The sequence below is a fragment of the Sipha flava genome, unplaced genomic scaffold, assembly GCF_003268045.1.
Source record: "Sipha flava isolate LNK unplaced genomic scaffold, YSA_version1 273_pilon_pilon, whole genome shotgun sequence".
NCBI classification, from domain to species: Eukaryota; Metazoa; Arthropoda; class Insecta; order Hemiptera; family Aphididae; genus Sipha; species Sipha flava.
In genome coordinates, this window is record NW_020272938.1 from 265,407 (window position 1) to 287,338 (window position 21,932).

The following is a 21,932-nucleotide window of genomic DNA, read 5'->3' on the forward strand; positions in this document are numbered from 1 at the left end:
CGTCTCCGCGGTCGTCGTCGCAGTGTCAAGGCTCGGCCGCTGCAATTAATATAATGTACTGCAACAATATATCTTTCCCTAGTTTCTTTCACCGGACCGGACTACCGCGCGTGACCGACGACGAAGTGCCTCTATGATTCATCTCTCCGTTCCGAACTCGTGTCTTCGCTCGGACTCGGCTATCCTTTCTACCCCCCCCCCCCCCACCCACCAAACCCACCACCGGTGTTTAGTTCGTGCGACTGTCGCACTATGGAAATAACTATACACGTTATACAGTAATATACTGTGTGCGGCGGCCGCGTCGTCTTTTCTCCTCCACGGCGGCTCGTGCGCGTTTTCGCTGCCGTCGGGTCCATACCTCGGCGATCGGCACAACAACCAGTGGTCGTACCGCGGACACCGCACTCCGGCATCACACGTCGCACTTCACACACGCGCAACACGCACCAATCCAACACTATTGTACCATGGCGGGCTTCCCGAGTGGTTAGTTTCCGTTACAGTTACAAATAATTGGAAAAACTAGTGCGCTAGATCGTTATCGGTCAATATTATCGCGGCGCTGACCGTGTAATACACCATCCGTTTCGTAACAACGGTCAGGTTTCGTCTTCGGCGTGCGCGCGTCCCGTAGATATCCTCGACCTGAAACCCTTTGACGACGAGACACTATGGACATCCAGTTCGAAGACTTGACGTACGAGGCGAAGTCGCCGTTTTGGCGCACCAAAGGTCAGTTGAACAATCATTAAATCGGCTAGGCAAAGGTGGGTGATTCGTGATTGGATTTCATACACTTAGGTATCGTCAAAATGTATAAGTTTCGTTCGGTATTGTGATACTCCACCGTGTAAAAGAATATTCCCCGGCATATTCTGTAAATTTTCTGTGAATTTGTACACCCGAAGCTGAATCCGAACGTAAAGTACAGATACTTAGTAGATATTTATGGTGCATGCATAGTTTCATGTTTAATCATAATTTAATGAAATTTATAAATGTATTTTTATATGAGCTCGAAAAAGAATATTACGATATTTTATAGACGATGTTCCGTCAATTAATTTTTAGTCACTTCCGTGAATTAAACGAATTTATTACTATGATATAATTTTATTTAATGTCAACCCGTTTTCATCGAATTTACATTAATTTTTCATATTATGATACTCTTTGCTTTTTTAATATTTCCTGTTTGTTGGTTGCATATGAATGTTTTTCATTTATATAACAATTATTAGTACAAATATTTGATACCTCGCTAAAATACTATACATATCGTTACATAAAATAACGTACCACAAATGTGTACCTATTGCTCTCTTCTATATACTTCAATGTTCAATAATAATCCGGTTTCAGAATAAATCAAATAATAAGATATTACATAATATTATTAGAAAATATTTAGAGTTAATTATACATATAATCATACATTGAAATACTATTTAGAAATAAATTTGGTAATGGGTAACAGTATTCTCTAGTATTTCATTTATGATCAATTTTCTAACTCATAAATAAAATGTTATAATAATAATTAATACTGTTTAAGTGCATATTTTCTCGTATGAAAATGTGCTTAAGCTATTCAAATAAATTTTTGAATACGTGGAAATAATAAAAAAGTGTTATAGTTTTGCAGTAACATGACTTAGAATGGATTTAAAAATAAAAAACATTACTATTTAGGATGTGACATTGTTATAATCGCTTATAAGTTCTATGCAATTTCTCCTTGAAGTATATTTAATATCACTCTCATTATCTAAATAAATAAGACTTACACGTGTATATTATATAAGTCACGTTTACGGTAACAGGTGGAGTCTAACAACCACGTGATTTGATGATAGTACGTATAGTATGCGAAAGTATAACACACTAACAGTTTACAGCTAAAATTGGCGACAGTTATTACACTTTTTTACTCAAATTATATTTATATGTACTTATACAGTAATCGCAAATGTAAAACATCGAATTTTTTATAACTTATAGGTTAGAATATATTATAAAACCAATTATTTATTACATTCCATACAGTAAAAACTACAATTTAAATTTATATTGTATATATTAAAGAACAACAAGCTTTTTAATTTGGCTTATACTCAGTAAATATATACAATACTCACTATGCCAGTTATTGACAAATTTTTACTGGGCTTAAAATTCCAGATTATAGATTCGCGAAATATCGTCAAAATTTAGTGAGTTTGACTAGTATTCTGATTTTCGGTGATGTAATGGTGATTAATTTAAAATGTTGTTCTATGCTACATACCTACATGATGCTTGTATGGTAAAATGTATTGTTATACCTTTGTACTCAATGACGTTGAACAAAATGTTTAATGGTTTGATCCATAGGGGAGTTTGTAAATTGGGTCCGCAAAAAAGTAGGTACCTAGTAGAGTCCCGGAGAAAAAAAGATAGTAAGTGAATTGGGTCTCAGCAAAAACAAATAAATTTAATTAAAAATATACAAAAAAGTGTAACTAAAAACATACATGTTGTAAAATATAAAATATAAACATAAAAAAAATATATATAAATTATGCACTATATAAACTTAAATTATATGGATTATGAGACAAATTTAAATCAGGTTATTATATTATTAGTGTACTTCATCATTTGTTCCCTTAGATTGTGTTCTTTATCAAGCGTACTTATATTTTTTTTGGTTTGTTCTTCGTAGTTTTACTTGTGTCTTTAACTGTACTCCTAATAATTTGTCCACAAAGTTTAAACTATTAGGATGTGGCTGTAAAATCAGTGGTTTATTGATACGATTTACAGCAATTGGTTGTAAGCACGGTGGTAGCAGAAAATTGAGACCAAATATTTGGGGGATATCTAGCATCAGCTGAGATATAAGTACTTAGTATATAATAGTGAAATATCCTTAAAAGAACCATCATAAAAATCGATGATAACTGATATACAATAATATACCGAACATAATATTATAAACGTATCATAATTAGACATAATTAAAGATTACATTAATATTTTATCGTTGAAAAGAAATAAGATTATTAGTCAGGACCCAACTTACCTCCTTTTTTTTCCCGAGACTCAACGCTTTCAAAAAGTACCTTACTTATCGTGGACCCAATTTACCTAGTCGCATCCATAGACCTATTATCTCATAGACAGCGCTTTCCTCATCCCCTTTCCATTGGAATAAATAAGATATTGAGTAGAGAGACAGACATATGATCGGGAATATCTTGGGTAAAAAAGCAATAAAACTGTTTATTACTCCATGTATTTTAAATTTCTGATAATTAGAAACATAGACCTATTATCGACAACAGATCTATGAAAACAATACGAGTTTTTCTTTTATTTTTTCTCGATTATTCTACTATCTTTCTCACTCAATGTTGCAGTGGGTTTATCTCTAAGTGTCATTCATGAGATAATAGGTTTATTAGGGTTTGATTAATTGTCACTACATTTACCACTTACAACTCCCCTCTCCCAAGGATGTACTTAATAGGGTTGGGTCCACCCCTCCTAAAAATTTTTAACCTATTTTAGCATTTATGAAAGCATTAAGGTACTTAAATATCTTAAATAATAGTTATTAAATGGGCAATATTATAATTTATAGTTAATTGGCTTGATTCATTTATTACTCGTATAGTAATCCATCACGGCACCTCCAACAACATTAAAAATATTGTTTGGTTAGGCCAGACTTGAACTTCGAGTTCGGCGCTACTGTTAGTATTTTTAGTGACCCCCAAAAAAAAAAAAAAAAAATCATAATTGCAAACTCAACATTAATAAATTTATTATTACCATAAAATTGGTAAATATTTACCTATATTTATTTTATTTATTTATTTATCTATCTATTCAGAAATACTTATATAAAATGTATTATAAAAATGAATTTATTAATTGTTTCAAGTATAACATGGAATTAATTAATTTATTTATAGTTAATCTTATTGACTTCCTTGATGCTGAACACTTTCCACAAGTTCTTCAATGTTTAGATGTATATTCATTGAAAATGCACATCCCATATCATGTTGAGAATCAAGGCGATATCTATACTTTGTTTTAATGATAACTAAAGCAGAAAATCCGGATTCACATAAATATATGGTCGGAAATGGTAATAGTAATGCATTTTCAGATTTTCTGTATAAAATAGGTTTATTTTAAAGTTGTGTCCAGAATTGGGTTAGGCCAGTTGTTCTCAATCTTTTTAGGACCGCGACCCAAATTTTCTTCCAAAAATCTATCATGACCATAGTTTTACATTTACAGAATCAATAAAAATAATTTCAAAAAACAAATTTTTTCTATTTTATTACTTATTTACTACTTTATAATAATAATAATATAATATAATATAATATATTATATATTATATAATATAATACTTAATTAATAATTAGGCGTATGTGATGAATGTGCTTGTTTCTTACAATCTGTATAATTAAAAAAACTTCTAGCGACCCCCCAAAAATTGACTCGCGACCCCCTAGGGGGTCGCGACCCACAGTTTGAGAAACGCTGGGTTAGGCACTTTTGAGAAAAATTTTCTTTTAAGACTAGATGAGCTTGAAGATCAAGAAGTTTCTCTTAGAAATCGTAAATATCTTCACGAACTTTGTGAACAGAAATTTTAAATGGATTTCTCACCCAACTGTATTTACTAAGTTCTACGTTTTCTGGTATATATCGACCGAGTTCTAACTGTAATTTGTCCAAGTACTCCTGAAGTAGTTGTTTTAAGTAATCCAATGTAATAATGGTTAAATCTTCAAGAAACTCACTTAAAACACAAAATGTGACAATTTTTCCTTGATAGTTTATCCCACCAAAGTGCTCCACTTTGTTAGCTTTTGTTTGAATGAAGATATTTTTTCACAAATATCAACCATAGTCTTATTCTTCCCCTGCATCTCAATATACAGCTCATTTAATCGACGAAAAATATTGCTTAAAAAAAGCTAATTTAGAAACCAGTGGCGTATCCAGGATTCAGGGGTGTTTTAAAATTTAATAGACTTTTAGTAAGTGGGGGTTCTGCCCCCTCCTTCTTCTTACATTTATAAATACTATGTATTTATATAAATTATTATATTAATGAAAATGATTATATTTACATATACCTACGTTTAGTTAAATTATACTGTAATTAAGTTTGCAATTTGGTTAAATACTATAAAATACGGTCGATGGGGGGTGTTCTAACACCCATATCACCCCCCTAAATACGCCCCTGTTAGAAACTCACAAATCGTCATTAAATTTATCAGCCAATAAGTATTTTTTTTCCGTTAGAAAAATATATATTTTTTAACGCAAAGACATAACTTACAGTACGAATTTTTCCACGGAAAGCCAACGTACATCCGAGTGATAAAGTAAATTTACAAGCTGTGATAACATCTCGTCACACATGGCATGAAATATTCTTGAATTTAATGCTCTTGCTTTTATGAAATTGAGGATTTGAATTACGTCTTGAAGTACTGAATAAAGCTCTGGATGAAATGCTCTGGTAGCCAAATTTTCTCGATGTAAAAAACAATAAATAATGACAACTTTTGAATTAACTTTCAGAACTCATTTACAAAATCCTATTCGATTCTCAAGCATTGCTGGTGCAGATTCGAACAGATTTCTACGCAATTACTCCAAGTTAGATTATTTTTCCTAAAAAATTCATCAACTTTATTAAAATATCTAAGCAAGTTGCCGTTGTAAGAAGAGGCATATGAAATAAAAATTCAACACTAAAATTATCAGTACATTTATAGCGTATAAATACCATCAATTGTGCGTTATTCTGAATATCAACTGATTCATCAATTTGTATGGAAAATTAATTTCTGCAATCACTTGAAGTAATAGCAGCTTTAAAATATTTTTAGACATAAGATCTATCCTTCATTTAATCGTGTTATTCGAAAGTGGGATCAATTCTAATTTGTTAGTAATGTCATCTCCGCAGACCGTTCTAACCATATAAATAGCTGCTGATTTAATAAATTCCTTTCCAAAGTCATGTGCTTTTTTGGAGCGTGCAATTTTCCAAGCAATGTCAAATGATGCTTTTATAGTTTTTTTGTTAAGAAACTGTAAGTGTATTGGAAAGACAATCAAAGACGCATACCTACGTTTTATTTTGATACGTGTATATGACACTTGGTATCCGGTTATTTATTGTCGTACACTTTGTGCATTTGATGTATTAACAATTTTTCGTATTTGTACTAGTAATTATATTATTCTTTCAACCACCACTAATATGATGATTATTTGTATACTTAATACTAAATAGTTTGCGATTTCATAGAAACGTTTATATTTGAGTAAAAATAGCACGGTTGACTGGTTTCAAATTTGACATAGTGACGTGTATTGTAAATTACACCATATAAATTGATTCGTTTCGAACAGTATCTAACCTAATTTTTAACCCTGCATCAGTCTTTATTCAATCTTACCTTAGTAGTCACGCGTCTATACACATATATGTAGATAAATGACAATTTTTGTCAATTAAAATGTATTATTGAAACATAAATTAATGATTTGTTCAAATTATTGAATCTCCTTAATAAATGTATGATTTTTATCAAATTTGAGAATATTAAATAATTTAGGGACTATATTCATAAATATGCAAAAAGTATCATAATGAATACTAAAGTTATACGTATACGTTACCTAAAAGTATAATAAATATTTTATATAATATAAAAAATATAATGAAAGTATATAATATAATGTATAACGTCAATATAAATTACACGAGTTCGAAGTATGGAATTTACAGTCGGGAGAATGAAAAGTGACCGCTGATACCCACGCATCTGGTGATGAATTTTTACTTATGGTATAGCAAAATTATGAAAACAAAGCGCGCGCATTTTGAATTATTAATCATAATACGAGTATATATTACATTTTATTTCAATAAATAATACACATTAATTATTTATAAGTAATCATAATGTAATTTAGTACAAAGTTTTTCAAATGTATGTACAAGTCACATATAATACAAATTAAGGTTAAATATATACAAAATAATTTATTATAATCTAAGCAACTTTAACTAAATATCAACATCAAATATGTCTTTATCATCCTCTTCATCACCTTAATCGCTGTCATCGTTTAATAATAATAATAATCGTAATCATAATTGGTTATAACATGACATCCCTCAAAATTTAATTGCGATTATCGTCATCTAGTATATTTTCCGTGTGTACAACATACTTACCAATCCTCCTGTGTTACTGCATCTATAGTCGCATACACAAACTTTTCTACATCTATCACCTTAAATGTATTTTTCTTTTTATCTACATCCTTTTTAGTCTGTATCCAAATCAATTAAATTGGGTTATATTTATAATTGTATGGAGGTAACTCAATCACTTCATGATTCATTTCCAGTGCTATTTCGTCCAATTCGTAGCGTTTATGTATCGAGATAAGTTGTTTTGCACGCTCACGCAATTCAGACAGCCGTTCTTGTGGTGAAAATTCAATATTTTTATTTTTCAGTAACTCTTCTACCACTGCTTTATAGTTATTACTTTTAGGAAAATTATCCATAAGCATCGAACGATAAAATACATTGTCCATAACAATAAACGACAGCTCTTTAAGGTGGTTCAACATATTTACAAACAGATTTTTAAATACCTCAGCATTTATTGATGTGTGATAGTCACTCTTAAAACTGCTAGCGTTAGCTCGAAATATTAATTTTGAATCGTTAACCATTTCATATTTTGTAGATCCTGCGTGGCATATAATAAGGCTACCTCCTTTGCCTGCCAGGTAATTTTAAATCCGCAGTCTGTTCGGCATTTTGCCATATGAATGTTCTACTATGATTTTGGTTTAGCGACGTCTCGTCCAAATAAACGACAACACAGGTATCGTATTACGGCCTTATCGCAAACTCGGCATAGAACGCAGAACCGACGCTGGAAAATTCGACACTAAACACTATTTACTTTGTTATGGATTAATGTATATACTACGCACACCACAGCGACGTGGATATTTCTATGAATAGTAAGAAGTTCGTACTTCGAACCGGTAATAATAAAATTTCAAATGTAATTATAAACGCGTGATTTAATAATACAATTCACGGACTCAAGTGAAGTTAAATTGACAGATTCACGTGTAATTAAATTCACATATTCACCTTATAGGATACGTGAATTTTAATTTCACGTGTATCTGTCAATTTAATTACACGTGAAATAGGGACCTCTAGTCCAAAGAATGTAATTAACAATTAAAATATCATTTTGAATATGCTATACATTTCAACCTAATAATAAAATCTCTTGTATGCAAATGTTGTACAGAATCTATTTTATTTGGGTGAATATAATGTTTTTTTTTGACTTTTGGACATAACCATATGAAACCTCAACTTCGCGAGCAATATACCTAATTAATTTTTTATAAATAATTAGTTTTTTATTATATTAATTACAAAATATCGTGTACTAAAAATTAAGTTAAATTTTTTGACACTAATTTTAATAATTTGTTAATTTATGTAGAAATTTTGTAAAAATCAACTATGCACAACTTCAAATTTTATCTTACTTTTATTTAATCAATTTTAAAAATAGAAAAAATTTTTTTTTTAGTAAAATTGTCTTTCCGAAAATGAAGAAAAACTTAGTTGCCATTAAAAAAAAAGTTAGTTATATTGTGCATGCATGAATCTTTAAAAGTTAAAAATTCGAAAATTATCAATAAATGTGTATTTCAATGCCTCTTGAGCCCTCCAAAATATTAATTTTAATATAAGGTTACCCAACCGGGATATTTATTGGGTCCTGAAATCGTGATCACATTGTGTATATATTACAATACAACGATACTAAATCGGATAAATACTGTTGACATCCATCTACAGCCATCAATAATGTATGAGAAAGAAAATATTAAATATACATGCTAATGTTCAAATTAATATTTCACACTGTAAAAAAAATTTGAGGAGTCGTTTCTAGTTTTAAAAACTAAATTTAAAGTCCTGCAAATATTTTTTCGTATGGGTGATTCCATCTCGAAGATGGCTATTTAAAAAGAGCCTTTCAAATGGTGTAAATATTAAATAGCATAAAATAATTAATGAACACCAACACGGTTGTGTATCGCATACAAAACTGGAAACTAGCAAGCCGAGAATTATGTGATCATGATGACAGAATATATTTTTTGTAGTAAAACTTATTTGATCAGATTTCTTTAATTAATGTGAAAGCTGAGTTGACAACTTGGGCCAAAATGATTGCAAAGGATATCTCATACGCATTTATAAGTAGTACTTTTGATACAGATATTATATATATTTAAAGGTAAACACAAATGTATAGTGTATATTTTACAACCAATGGTTTATGACGCCGAAGTTCTTTTGATAATAAAAAATAAAAAAACTTAAAAAAAATGTTTAATAAACTGATCAAACTGAAGACTAATCAAATTCGTGACATTACAAGTTTTAAAATATTCAAAAAAGTACGTTTGTTTATGCTGGAAACTAGTTTATAAAAAATATTTGCTATGTAACGAGAGGTTTTGAAGTGATTTGATGAAGTTTAAAATTTAAGTTGCGTACAAGTTGCGTCTCTAAGTTATTTACTTTTTTTTTTTGTAAGTACTGACTATAATCTTTTGTAATTTAATTTTATTAGTTTCTGACCGATAGAGCTTATATAAATCAATTTATTTGTTTTGGATCAAACTGAGAAAGTGAAATGTTCATTGTTTACACTTGACTATTGATAAATACACGTAGTGCATAGGTATTATACGAGTATATATAGCGTCGTAATAAAATATAAGGCAGACAGTTGCTGCATACCGTAAGACATGTAGTAAAATGAAAGTGAGAGTTCCTTCTTTATCCTTGCGCCAGTCATATGACTTAAGTTCAATGCGAGACTTATTTAATAAATACAAAACTAGTTTAACCTGTTACGGCTAACAGATTAATTTTGACCTATCTACACCAAAAACAATAAACGATGATTGGATAGCTAGTAATAGGAATAATATCCATGAATCGTAATTATTACTGTTAATTCGGCAATTATTATTAAATGAATGGAAGTATTATACTATGTGCTTTGATTAAATGTATGCAACATACATTATAACGTGAATTCAAAGTACTATATACAAACCAATCGTTTTTAAATATTACATTAATACAAAAAATAAATACTTACACTTGATGGAGTGTTTTTATTTTCTAAAAGGTAAGTACTATTATACATTACACAAGAATAGGTTTATTTGAGAACCAATGTTAAATATTATTGACCTGTTTGCTGTAAACCAGAATATTTCACGATACTATTACAAAAAATGTGATGTATCTATTGCCTAATACGCTTATATTATTATATTAGCTGTCTTCGAATTGGTTATTTGCAATCAAATAAATTCATTAGTAGAAATTATAAGTATAATAAAGTAATAATAAGTATAATAAACCGCGTATTGATCGAATAGAGGTTAGGAATTTAACTTTTTTATTGAGAAAAGTTCTTGTCATTTATAACTTTGAAAGCTAATGTATGTCTATATCAACGATTCCCAAACTTTTTTTCTTTCGGACCCCTTAGAGATAATAAAAATGATCGCAGACCCCTTAGTACAAATAAAAATTAAAAAACAATAATAAAAAATAATACTTTATACATTTTAAATTTACGTTCGCGGACCCCCTCCGGTATACGTGCGGATCCCTAAGAGTCCGCGGACCACAGTTTGGGAAATGCTGGTGTATATTATAATTTCTCACTAACCATATTATTTTTTAATTTTGTATAATTATATTAATTTAGTACTTAATTGATATATAGGTATAGTTAAATATTTATAATTCGATTTTATAATATTTAAAATTTTATTGAAACAGAACTAATTACTTGAATTTTCTTTCTTTTATCATTAAAAGAATATACTTTTCATTTTCAAACGGCCGTAGTTTATCTTAGTAAAATAGTATATTTGTGATTTGTTAGCTGTTCTTTTTTTATTAATAATTAATAATAATAAATATTAAAATATTTATTAATAGTTTTTAAGATATCCACTTTCTCTAGACTACTTGGTTTAATTAACACTTACAGAATATTATGAATATAGGCATTATAAGTACATGATTTCATAATGCAATGAGATTTTTGACTATTTTTCTTACTGTATTTTCTGTAACTATAAATTGATAGAATTAATACTGATAAATATTGAATGATACAGATGAGAAAGTTACTGATTTTATCATAATTTTAATTTTTTGAGTCTATGAAGACGGTTTCGATCAGAAATTCCATTATGAATATCAAATAAAGTTTTCTATTTAATATAGATGTCATTAGTAATTGCAAAAAAAAAAAAGGTAAATTTCTTCGTTTAGAAGAGACTTCACAGCCAGGTGAAATACAGGTATGGATCATTGATATTTTAAACTTGAAGCCAATTTACCACTAAAAAAATTATTCTGAGTGAAAAAGGAAGAGTGGATGAGTTTACATCTTCAAATATGGTTAAAATTATAGAAAACTAAAATTTCTTAATAAGGTTGATTGAACTTTTTTTTGAATCAAGCACAATATTTTTACATTAATCAGTAATAGTTATACGCATATAAGAAACATTGTTATACATTATTAAGATTTTTTATCAAACCAAAATTATACTATCATCGAATATGCCCAGAAACAAAAAAATTTCAATAATCTATAAATAGCTTAAAAACAATCTTTGGAAATTATATTATCCGTAGCAAACTGTGATATAAGCATTTTATTAATCATTTATTGAAAATGTTATGTCTCTTCGATTATTATTTTTTGAGTTACGATGAAAACGAAAATTTGTTTTTATTGAAAGTTGGTATGTCATAAATTTTATTATAATTTCTTTAACTTTTCGTCAGTTTTTCACAATTATTTAAAAGATTGTTAAGATATTCACATAATGATTCTTTTTTAAAGTACCAATTAGAGAACATTTCTTATCAGAATTGTTTTCATATGATTTTAATGATCGGAGTTTAACTTTAAGTTAAATTATTTAATATGTTATTAAATTTATTCTTATATTATTAAAAATAATAATAAATAACCTAAACTAATGTGTTAAATAATTAAATAAATAAATAATTTACTATTTTGATATCACAAAATTCGGTGTAAATGTAATTATTTTAAGAAGAATGATTGATTTTTATTTATTTATGAAGCAAATGTATATTTTTGGTTACTTACATTATAATTTTTTATTTTTATGTTTTTTATTTACGTATAAAAACAAATTAAATTAAAGATCGCGTAATTTTATAACTACTTTATACAAATTATATAAATAATTAAACAATGCATACATTATTTTTTATTTGAATACTTCGAATAAGATGTTTTAATTATTTTGATAAATTACCTAGTTTGAATAAGACGGATTCTAATTTTACATGAACTGAATTTTATTTTGAAAGATATAACCGATATTGTTACATTGGACTATGCTAGATATAATTATTTGGGTTTCTATGGAAAATATGAAATATCTGAAACAATTTGCTTTCACTTTTTACGTCAGATCAGTTTTGCATAAACAAGTTTGTAATTTCGAGTAGTTTGTTTACATGCCATATTAATTTGATTTGATTTTAAATATTTTTCATGATGATCATCGACATCAGTGTTTCTCAACCTGGGGGGCGCACATTTAAATAAACTATGATTATACGTAAACATATAGTTTTATAGTGTATATAATTATGTATAATTATTTCAGTTTTTTGAATAACAAAAAAAAAAAGCACGAGTTAGAAATGTGTATTAAATTTAAATACGTATTTGACTCATTGATACTAAGACTTAATGTTCGAAAATGTTTAAAAATGTAACTATATATATATATGTTACAGATTTTTTTTGAAATCCTATAGAACTTTATATTATTATTTACTCAGAAGTTCCAAAATATGAACTAATTTGATTGATATTCTGTTACAGTTCCACCAAAAACCATATTGAAATCAGTAAATGGCCGATTTGCAGCTGGTGAGCTTTCGTGTATTATGGGTCCGTCCGGCGCAGGAAAAAGCAGTTTATTAAATGCATTATCTGGTTATAAGTAAGCATAATTTTGCATTGTAATATTATATTATGTATTTTATTTATTGATTGAATTACGTTTCATTTATAAGACCTTACTAATATAATAATTTAGTAATCTATTAATTTGCTATTTGTTATTACATATATTGTTAACTAACAAATTATTTTTGAGAACAAAATAAAATTAATTAATTCACATCTAGTTATTAATCAGATTTCCTATTATATCTAAATTATTATCTTAAATATTATCTTAAATATATTGTTATGGATTTACATATATTTTTATACACGAATTGCTGATATTATGAAAATTAAAAGCGAATTCATTCAAGGAGTAAAATATAATTCTAAGCGTTAAAATTAAGTGGTATTTAAGGTATTTATAATATAAAAAAAAAACAATTGGTAATTCAAATTTTAATTTAATACCGACCGTACAACAAGTCTGCTTTTATCTATTTTTATATTTTTCATTCTTCCGCTTGCTCTTTTTGCTTAAACTTTAGTTAATTATGAAATCAAATTAAGTATCACACCATTCATCAACAATTTTAAATTTTAAGTTTAAAATCTAATGATAACTTATGATTTATAAATAAAACATGATAATAATAAATGCTATATTGTCCAATTAAAATAAAATTGATCTAAATGAAACTATAAACACATTCAATTTAGGACAAAATAAATACTGGATAATGTATCTCGTATACACAATAGGTGGATGTAAGAATCTTTACGAAATAAAAAAATTAAAGTTTATTAAATTGATATTAGTATGTACCATGGGCGTTCTCGTGGCCTTTTTTTTTTTTGGGGGGCAGATGGATTTCCACGATTAACTGATAAGTGATATTTATATTTGAATGAAAATTAAATAAGTAAATATTTTTTCGACTCCATATAATTTTCCATGCGAATTACAATTGGTACACAAATAACAGATTACAGACCACGGGTACAGATTAATATCTGTAATCTTATATTATATTGATGTAAAATTTAAACAATAAATTAGTTTCACGTTACCATCGATTAAATAAGTGCTAACATATTGGTGTTTATCAGTTATTTTCAGCGATTTGTATAGTGTATTGACGAGTTATGACTAACTTGTATTTTTATTTTTTATCAAAATTAAACGAAGTAATATAATATAATTTTTTTTGAAAAATTAATATTATAACTTCATATTTTTCATAATTTGATGTCATTCATCGAATCGCCTTAACGGCTTGATATTGTTGTTCGTTCATAGATAAATCTCAATTGATGCCAAAGAAATTCTTAATATGATGGCTCAAAAATCAAAAAAACTCGATATTATTTTGTAAATTTAATATTTAAATTAACAATGTATTTTTCAATTTTTATTTAATGTATGATGTTTTTATATAAAAAGGGGTTTATGGGGGAGATTGGGCTCCACGGCTCTACTTTTAATACATTTTCATATCCCCCCCCCTAAATAAAAAATCCTGAGCAAGCCTCTAGTATATACTAATATATATGGTCCAAGGGAGTTTTAGCAAAAAATAAAATACTTATTAATTTTTTAGAATTTCTTGTTTATAATAGGTGCATAATAAGATTTATCATTTTATAAAGTAAATTAAGTGAATCTATTGTAAATGATCATAATAAATAGTAAATATGTATTTTATAATAAATAAAAGGCTTAACCCTTTGTCGACCAACGGTACTTATAAGTACCATCACTTTGAAATTGCATCATAAATTGTTATTGAACGATATGTTTCAGAAATTATTTTATAATTATATGATGAATCTTCAAACATTTTTGTTGAAAATAGCTAAAATTAAAGCTCATTTTTAAGTAAAAACCATACAACAATCATAGGCTTGCGCACGGGGCGAGCTGGGTAAGCCCCGGCTTGATCGGAATTTTTTTGGGGACATAGTAAAATTTAAACTAACTATAGTAAAATGTCTATATATATGTATTTTAATAGTTTCGTGGAAATCAAGTAATTGTATTTATATCATTTGATTTTAAAGAATTTAAAATTTTACTTTTAACTTCAAAAATATATGTCTAAAAATTAGTAGTATAATATTTGATTCTATGTACAGATATAAATACTACATTATTTTTAATTTACAACAAAATCTACTATGTTGAAGTGTTAAAAAAAAATTAGGGGTACTGTCTAAGTATTGGGGCACTAATTGTATTCAGGCTCGACAGGAAGTTGAAGTCTGCGCATACTTATGACAACAATATAGGTACACCTTTAAATAGATTAATAAATTAAATCAATTCATCAAATTAAAGATTAATATTAATACGAAGTTATCTATGCAATAATTAAACGATTGTCATAATATTATCTATTATATTATAATGTGAAAATATTTGACTATAGATATATTTTAATACATTACCCTTGAATACTTAACCTTACTTAGCATAATTTTACAGTATATTATTTGATATTATAATAACTCTATTTTGTTTTTACGACAATTATTGTCGTGAATGTAAATACAATCACGGTGACAACATTCGTCATTCATTGGATAATACAATTTAATTTGGTAACAATATTATTCATGTATTATTTATAAGAATACAGTTAGTTAAAATGTATCATATTTGAAATCTTTAGTTAAATTATAAGCTAGGGTTATATTTTAACGGATAATAGTTTTAGAAGATCAATCAGAGGGGCCCAATTTTTTTTCCTAGGACTATGTACACTTCCATTTCATAATATTTAAGTATATTAAAAATATATATGTTGACTAATATGGTAAATAATTTTTAAGTTATAAGGGTGTTAGTGGAACCTTAAAAATAAACAGTCAAATACGAGATGAGAAGTTGTTTCGTAAGTTATCATGTTACATAATGCAAGAAGACAAAATTCAGCCTATGTTGACCCTCAATGAAGTGATGATGTTTGCAGCGGAGCTTAAATTATCCAATAGTACACTGACTAAAGAAAAACAAATTATCGTGAGTATATAAAAAATTATTAAATATAAAATAAACGAGGGTTAATAATTGTGTTTGCAAGGAATGCATTGTAACTTTATTCTTAAGCACAAAATAGTTACAACAGTAATATTCAAATATTCTATTGAAAATATGTCCAAGTACTCTTTTAATTAGTATGCTGACTCAAATGTATAAATAGTTTAACGAACAACCAGTTCAAAAAAAAAAATGATTACGTTATAGATTAAAAATGTAAGCAAAAACTATTGGAAAATGTAATTTAAAAAACAATCCCATAATATAGGTTCAAATTTTATTTTTATGCAAAAATTATATTACAATACGTTTTTAAAGAATTTTAGTAGATATAATAAATAATTATTGACACTTTCCTTGATAAACTATAGGGTGAGAGGATTATACTGGTCAAGATGTTTGAATCCTCCTATTTTTAATTATTTTTTTTCTTCAAATTTTAATCAGTTGCAAGTGCAGCAAAGTTAAAAAATTTGAAACTCCCAAGCATTATCTTATCTTTGTGGTCACAGGAAATCAGGGAGCATATTCAGTACAATTGCTTACTCTTTATAAATTAATAAAATTAAAGCACCCTAATATGTTTAGCTCACGAACATACAAAAATAAAAATATATGTTATTGTATAATCTCTAAAAAAATCTTAAATAGTAATGTAACAATGTTTAATAACATATTATTATGAATACATAAAACTAAAATCAATTTAATTTTTAAATTTTAAATTCAACATTGCTTCATACTCTCTTTATAGTTATGTACTTTTAGAAAATGTTATGATTCTATTTATACTTCGTACTTGTATAATTAAATAACTTTTAAATTAAATAGGTGACAGAAATCCAAAATGTCTTAGGATTATCTGGAAGCAAACATACGAGGACCGAATTTTTGTCAGGTGGCCAAAAAAAACGTTTGTCCATCGCTCTGGAACTCATTAATAATCCACCAATCATATTTCTCGACGAACCAACAAGGTACGTACTAATAATAATAAATTGTGTGATTCGAATAGATATTTTAATTCTATAGTGATTATTATTATAATACCAACCTATTTCTGGTTTATTATCAGCAAGAAGTGTATAATACCAAGCGAAAAATCATATATGAAGGTCTTCAATAATCATTATAATTTATTCAAAAATATATGTATTTACACCTATGACTAAAATGTGTGTTATTAATTATTCTAACATTTGATGTCATTTACTAAATATCACTTTAAAGGTATACACTGTTAAAAATAAATGAATGACATGTCTTATAGCTATATTAAGTATATAAATATATAGTATATGTCTTATATATATATTTTTTTATTTTGTTGCTATTCTGTTTTTCGGTAATATAAAAAACTAATTATCGAATATTAAATTTATTTAATTTTAGTTGCAAATATTTGTTGCTACTAGGTGGTTATCACGTCAATCAAACCAATATATAAATAATCAACAAACATGCTTATTATAAAATTTTTCTTATAAATTGTATGTAATAAAAAAAGTAAAAAAAAAAAGGTTAAATGCAATTGCAAGACTTACTTAATAAGGTTATTGGAAATTTTACAATGTTTTGTTCTCATCACGCCAAAGAAGTTGAAAACCCCCTCTGTTCATTCTCTAAACCGAACTTGCCTTTGCGGTCGACCGATTACTTTGTAACCACATTAATCGCGCGAGCGTGCTTGGTGCACGGATATACATAAACACGCGCTATTGATATGACTAAACGCGTCTTTATGCACATATATGACTGATATCAAAACCATAATAATAATTCCTGTTGGACTTCCGCAGTGGATTGGACAACGTGTCCAGTACGTACTGCTTACAACTGCTCCGTGGGCTCGCGCACCAGGGACGTACCATCGTTTGTACCATCCATCAGCCGAGCGCCACCATGTTCCAGCTGTTCGACCATGTATACGTACTGTCCCAGGGGTACTGCGTATACCAGGGCACCACGAATCAACTAGTGCCGTTCCTGTCCACCGTCGGGCTGCACTGCCCGCTGACGTATAACCCAGCCGACTACATAATCGAGGCGACCGATGGCGAGGACCAGAACAACATCGCCAAATTGACTGCGGCCACGATGAACGGCAAGCTGTCGCTGTACAATGCGTTGAAGGATTTCACCAAATGTCCCGTGGCTGAGGAAACGACCAATGGTAATGATACACGGCAGTTTTATCAAAATCGTTACAGAAACAATATGGTACATATTATCAAAATATCGTACAATGAAATGCGTGTCGAAGTATATAATATATTATATTAAAAACCACATATTTAAATTATATACATATAGTAGTGGAATGCTGTGAGCTAAATACTCGTATGGGTTGGAATGAAACTTATCCAAATATATTTTTTACAAAAATATATTCTTTAAAATATTATTTGAATTATTTTCTAAGCTAGTTCATTCGATTTTGCGAAAGCATTAATTTTTTTTTTTATTAATTTAAATATAGAAAATATACAATCTGTATACATATAATATAATGAGTAGTTGTGTTGACAATTTTTGAAACTAGTTTGAACAGCATGAGAGAAATCATCATTGACGCTACATTCAATATGAACACAATGTAGTTTATAATTATGATAAAATCACGTGATCATTTTCATTTGCGTCTATGGGGAAGGTTCTCAGGTTAGGTTAAGTTTAAAATTTTATATTTTGATTTGAAACGAAAAATGTATTAGGTTATATCATTAAGTTATCTTTGTAGGTTTCCTCTGTATTTGTTGTCTCGTCTTTTTTGATTAAAAATTTTGAAAATGTTTTTTTAGTAAGATATTTTTTTTTCTTCTCGATTGTTTTTTTCAGTATTATTTAAACAGTTGTAATATAATAAGTATTTACAGGTGAATTACTCTTACCGGAACTTAATGGAAACCTTATCACCAGCAAATTACTTCCAGTTCCATCGATAAATTACACTGAAGTAGAAAATAAAGCCGTGGAAAAATATGGAAATACGTGGTGTGTAGACTTCCCAACTTCCGGTTGGTCGCAGTTCTGTACGCTTTGGAAGCGAATGATTTTACAAATGTATAGGAATAAGGTATATAAATATAATGTAGAGAATATACACTGTATACATAACCATATGATCATTCTTATAATAATGTTCTTATGAGCGTCAATTAAATAAATTATTTTTTATTACATTATGTGATAACAGATCGGTTTAAATATACAATTCTACCACCATCTAATTTGCGGCCTGGCGGTGGGCATAGTGTTCTACAACAAAGCCAATGACGGTTCACAGTTCTTCAATCACATGAAATTTTGTATGGGCAATATCTTATTTCATACCTTCACACAATCAATGGTTCAAGTACTTGCTTGTATGTATCAAACATTTAAACTTAAACTTTACGATAATTATATTATTAATAAACATAAATAATATTATTATTATTTTTTTTTTTTGGAACTTATGTATTACTAAAAAAAAAATTGTATTTACTTTGTAGTTTATTTTTTTTTTTTAATTTGCCTTAATTGGAAATAATACAGCAAAAATTACTTTGAAGTTATTACAGCACACTTTTACAATAGTTATATTTTATAGGAATATTTATTTAAATTATAACATTTATTGAAAATGATATCCTACTTTCAAATTCTATTATTGAATGTTTTTGTGAATACTTAATTCATAAAAATCGAATACTGAACTAATGGTTATTGGATAAGTATCGATTAAAAATTTAGATAGGTGAAATTACACCAATAATTTGCGACATGCACCCACTGTCACTCTAATTAATTTACCTAAAATATATATATTACTTTAAGATTAGGATTTTTTTATAGCTTTCGGAAAAACATTTTCATATAACCCTACCCTAAATCTACGTTTATATACGTGCAAACCAATAAATACAATTTTTATCTTTAAATTTACAGTTCCAGCCGAAGTAAAATTATTAAAACAAGAATACTTCAACAGATGGTATAGTTTGAGACCATACTATTTAGCATTGCAGTTATCAAGAGTACCGTCTATCGTGAGTTCAATATTATATTAATGTTTGTATAAAATATGCAAGATTGTTAAAATTTTAAGACACTCGGTCATCATAAATTGTTACATTGTTAATGTGTTTTCAATTTGATCACCCCTATATTAAGCAACATATTTAAAATTAAATTTTTTTGTGGTTGTATACTTATAAATAATTGTTTTGTTTCACTGTGCAGATATTTTTCAGTAGTATTTATACGACGTTCGTGTACTTCATGTCTGGACTACCACATGAACCATTGCGGTTTTTACTGTTCAGCATTATTTGTTTACTCGTGTGTTTTGCTGCAGAAGGCATGGGTCTATTCGTGGGATCTATATTTAACGTGACGGTAATTGTTTTAAAGCAATTATATATATAATTGTTATATTAATATACAAAAAAAAAAAAATATTTTAAAACCTATGGAAAAGTAAAAATAACCAACGATATTGAGTCACTGCTATACTTATTTAAAATTTAGAAAGTGAAATTATAATGATAATTTTGTTAAAAATTATAGACTTATAATAGTAAATTATTATTAATTTGATATCAGAAATAATATATTTATATTGTGCTTCACTATACGTGTATGTTACGACGTATAGTATTCAGTCAATTTCACGAAATGGTATGTAGGTATGGTAATCGTCTAAAATTGTCGAATAAATAATAATTATTCATACTTTAAATGTTAAATAAACGATTTATGTTCCTTATTTTTAATTTAAAGTAATATCATAGATCCCAAACATACATTAATAAAATACGTAGTACTAATTACATTGTATAAATGAATGGATAGTCTGTCAGGAATAATAATACATAGAAAAAATTCAGATTTAGTTCAATGGCTTAATAGTTGTCCAAGATGCTTAAGATACAAATATTTTACTACTTAAATATTTAATTTTAGTTTCAAAATCTTTATAAAATTAAAACTAAAAGAAAAATACATTTTTTATAGAATGGCAGTGCGGTTGGTCCTATGATGATAGCTCCATTTTTAGGTCTGGCCATTTACGGGTTCGACTTTGCGCATCAGGTACCGTGGCTCATGGAGATAATCATGCAAACCAGTTTCTTACGGTGTGGAGTTATGGGACTGGTGATCACTGTGTTCGGTTTGAACAGGAAACCGTTAGAATGTGACACTGGTTATTGTCACTTTAGAGACCCAAATATTATAATTTATTACTTGAACGTGGACAGGAAACATCCATATTTCGAAATCATTAAATTGGTCATCCCGCTCTTGCTTTTCAGGTTTCTCACGTACTATGCGCTTCGAAAGAGGCTTAATGGTTAAACGTTCATCACTCAAAATGTATTTTTAAATCTAATTTTTTACCTTATTTTAGGTATTTTATTGCGATTGATTTTATTTGTTCATCGCATTTTAATTATCTACTGATAATATTATATAATAGTTTTTTAATTTATCATATTAAGTTCTTGGGAGACGAAACTTTCACACTTTCACAACGAATAATTCAGAGTTGTTAATCATAATTTAATAATAATTATAATTTAATATTTTCATAATGTTTGTTAGATAATTCTAATTCTCTGTTCAGATAATTCTATATATGTGAAAATATTGTACAATTATGTACATTTGATAAATTAATTTTTATATACTTAAGTTTAAGTACTTAGTACTTAAGTATTTTTTCCTTCAAAAAATTGTGCCAAAAAAAAAATTGAATACAAGGAAAATTTTTTGAGAAA

The 21,932-nt window shown here is 28.0% G+C and overlaps 1 protein-coding gene across 1 annotated transcript; it reads left to right on the forward strand.

Annotated features, from left to right (window-relative positions):
• Nucleotides 1-276: 276 nt before the first annotated feature.
• Nucleotides 277-21,708, forward strand: LOC112685339 (ATP-binding cassette sub-family G member 4). Its single transcript, XM_025557188.1, has 10 exons — nucleotides 277-735; nucleotides 13,065-13,185; nucleotides 15,963-16,152; nucleotides 17,002-17,147; nucleotides 17,970-18,343; nucleotides 19,047-19,246; nucleotides 19,367-19,535; nucleotides 20,101-20,201; nucleotides 20,395-20,550; nucleotides 21,169-21,708. Exons 1-10 carry the CDS (start codon nucleotides 675-677, stop codon nucleotides 21,508-21,510), a joined length of 1,860 nt encoding a protein of 619 aa, XP_025412973.1. The 5' UTR covers nucleotides 277-674; the 3' UTR covers nucleotides 21,511-21,708.
• Nucleotides 21,709-21,932: the final 224 nt, after the last annotated feature.